Source organism: Limulus polyphemus, unplaced genomic scaffold (genome assembly GCF_000517525.1).
Source record: "Limulus polyphemus unplaced genomic scaffold, Limulus_polyphemus-2.1.2 Scaffold13964, whole genome shotgun sequence".
Classification (NCBI taxonomy): domain Eukaryota; kingdom Metazoa; phylum Arthropoda; class Merostomata; order Xiphosura; family Limulidae; genus Limulus; species Limulus polyphemus.
In genome coordinates, this window is record NW_013679574.1 from 1 (window position 1) to 2,205 (window position 2,205).

Consider the following 2,205-nt stretch of genomic DNA (forward strand, 5'->3'; position numbering starts at 1 on the left):
AGGTACCAGTATGTTTAACTCTGTATGATAAAGATGTGAGGTACCAGTATGTTTAACTCTGTATGATAAAGATGTGAGGTACCAGTATGTTTAACTCTGTCCGATAAAGATGTGAGGTACCAATACATTTAACTCTGTCCAATAAAGACGTGAGGTACCAGTATGTTTAACTCTGTCTAATAAAGGCGTGAGGTGCCAGTATGTTTAACTCTGTCCGATAAAGATGTGAGGTACTAGTACACATAATATCATTCATTCAGGTTTAGGGTAAAGCACAAGACCTACAAAAGTATCTATCATTAGCTACCTACATAGATCAGAACTAAATATTAACCAAGTAATGAATATTAATGTAGTTTTCTAACTTGGTGTTGGCAATGTCACAACTCAAATATTTCTAATTATTAGAATACGCTGATTTATCAGTTAGGTACTCTCACCGTTAGCAATATGTTAGACCCGAGGCATTATGGGAATTGTCTTATGATGCTACATTGCAGTTTCTTGCAGACTTTGTTGAATTACTTCGTATTCGTACTTTTAAATGGTACTAAATAGTAAAACATAAACTTTTAAAATGGTAAAAAGTTTAAGTATTCAAGTAAGCATTTTCTTCTGTATAATTTACAGTAACCGATGAACAAAACTGTTGTTGCTTCGAAAGGTTATGAGCCGATTTTCTGTATTATTCTAATATCAAAATCTATGGTATAAACAGTTAAAATTATCGTCACTTGTGCCACTTTTTGGACCCTCTGAAGTTCCTAAATAGCTAATGACACCTTAAATTCCATTCACAGTGTTTGTTTGTGTGTTAAGAAGTAATTTATGCTGCTCCTTTATGTCGTCTTTATGTTTCACTAATATTTAAATTAATCCATTTCATGAAAATATACTGACCACAGTGCTTCAAGGCCAGAGAAATAAAATACATGTAATGTGGCTTTTTTATGAATAATAAGTCATCCAACATTTAAAAGACATTAAGTATTATTTTTTTGCTAAACAAATCAAAGTCATTATTTTATAAGCTGTATTACACAGTTTAACTTAAAAAGGTTTGAAATTCCATTTAAGTGGAGTCAGATAGAAGCAGGTTAAATTATTTTCAGTTTCATAAAATTACATGATTAGCAAAATTCTCGAGAACTGACTGAATACAGAAAGGCATACCTTCTTGTTAGACTTCCCAGTGGATTATTAATAAGACTATCAAGAACTGACTGAATACAGAAAGGTATACCTTCTTGTTAGACTTCCCAGTGGATTATTAATAAGACTATCAAGAACTGACTAAAATACAGAAAGGTATACCTTCTTGTTAGACTTCCCAGTGGATTATTAATAAGACTATCAAGAACTGACTGAATACAGAAAGGTATACCTTCTTGTTAGACTTCCCAGTGGATTATTAATAAGACTATCAAGAACTGACTGAATACAGAAAGGTGTACCTTCTTGTTAGACTTCCCAGTGGATTATTAATAAGACTATCAAGAACTGACAAAATACAGAAAGGTATACCTTCTTGTTAGACTTCCCATTGGATTATTAATAAGACTGTCAAGAACTGACTGAATACAGAAAGATTTACCTTCTGATTAGACTTTATAGCAGGATTCTTAAGACTATCAATAACTGACAACCTACCAAATACTGACAGGTACACTTTCTGGTTAGCCTTTCCAGCAGGATTCTCAGCTATGCAAGTGTACAAACCAGCATGATGTAGTTGTGCCCTGTTAACAAGAAGTACACCTTCAGAGTTGATGCTCAACTTCCCATCGTCTGTGGTCACATTTATTCCATTCTTTTGCCAATGGATGATAGGTTTTGGATATCCAGAAGTTAGGCAAGGAAGAGAGACGGTTTGGTTTACGAGAGAAGTAAGGTTGGAAAACGGTAGTGGCACAATTGACGGTGGAACTATAACGATAAATTAAAAGTCCCAGAGAGAATAACAATGTTTCTATAAGTTATACAACAAACATTTTAGATAAACTCAATCCTTGACAATGTTGAGATCAGATCATTATACAATCAGGATACCAGCTCAAATACTCAATATTAATGAATCACAGCCTGTAAGTGGAGTTAAATGTTAAACAATTTAAGATAACATAAACTCAGGCCTTAATATCTATAGTATTTAGGTTGAGTTAAAGTATTAATAAAGGTATCACAAACACAATACTTCAATAAAGT

The 2,205-nt window shown here is 33.1% G+C and overlaps 1 protein-coding gene across 1 annotated transcript in view; it reads right to left on the reverse strand.

The window, feature by feature from the left end:
- Positions 1–1,594: 1,594 nt before the first annotated feature.
- The window catches only part of LOC106477289 (hemicentin-1-like), a gene marked incomplete at its 3' end in the record, with an annotated part of 6,851 nt that continues 6,240 nt past the window's right edge, over positions 1,595–2,205 (reverse strand). The window contains exon 6 of the mRNA XM_022380918.1: positions 1,595–1,926. Coding sequence (XP_022236626.1) covers positions 1,595–1,926 — 332 coding nt within the window. The remainder of the gene's footprint in view (positions 1,927–2,205) is intronic.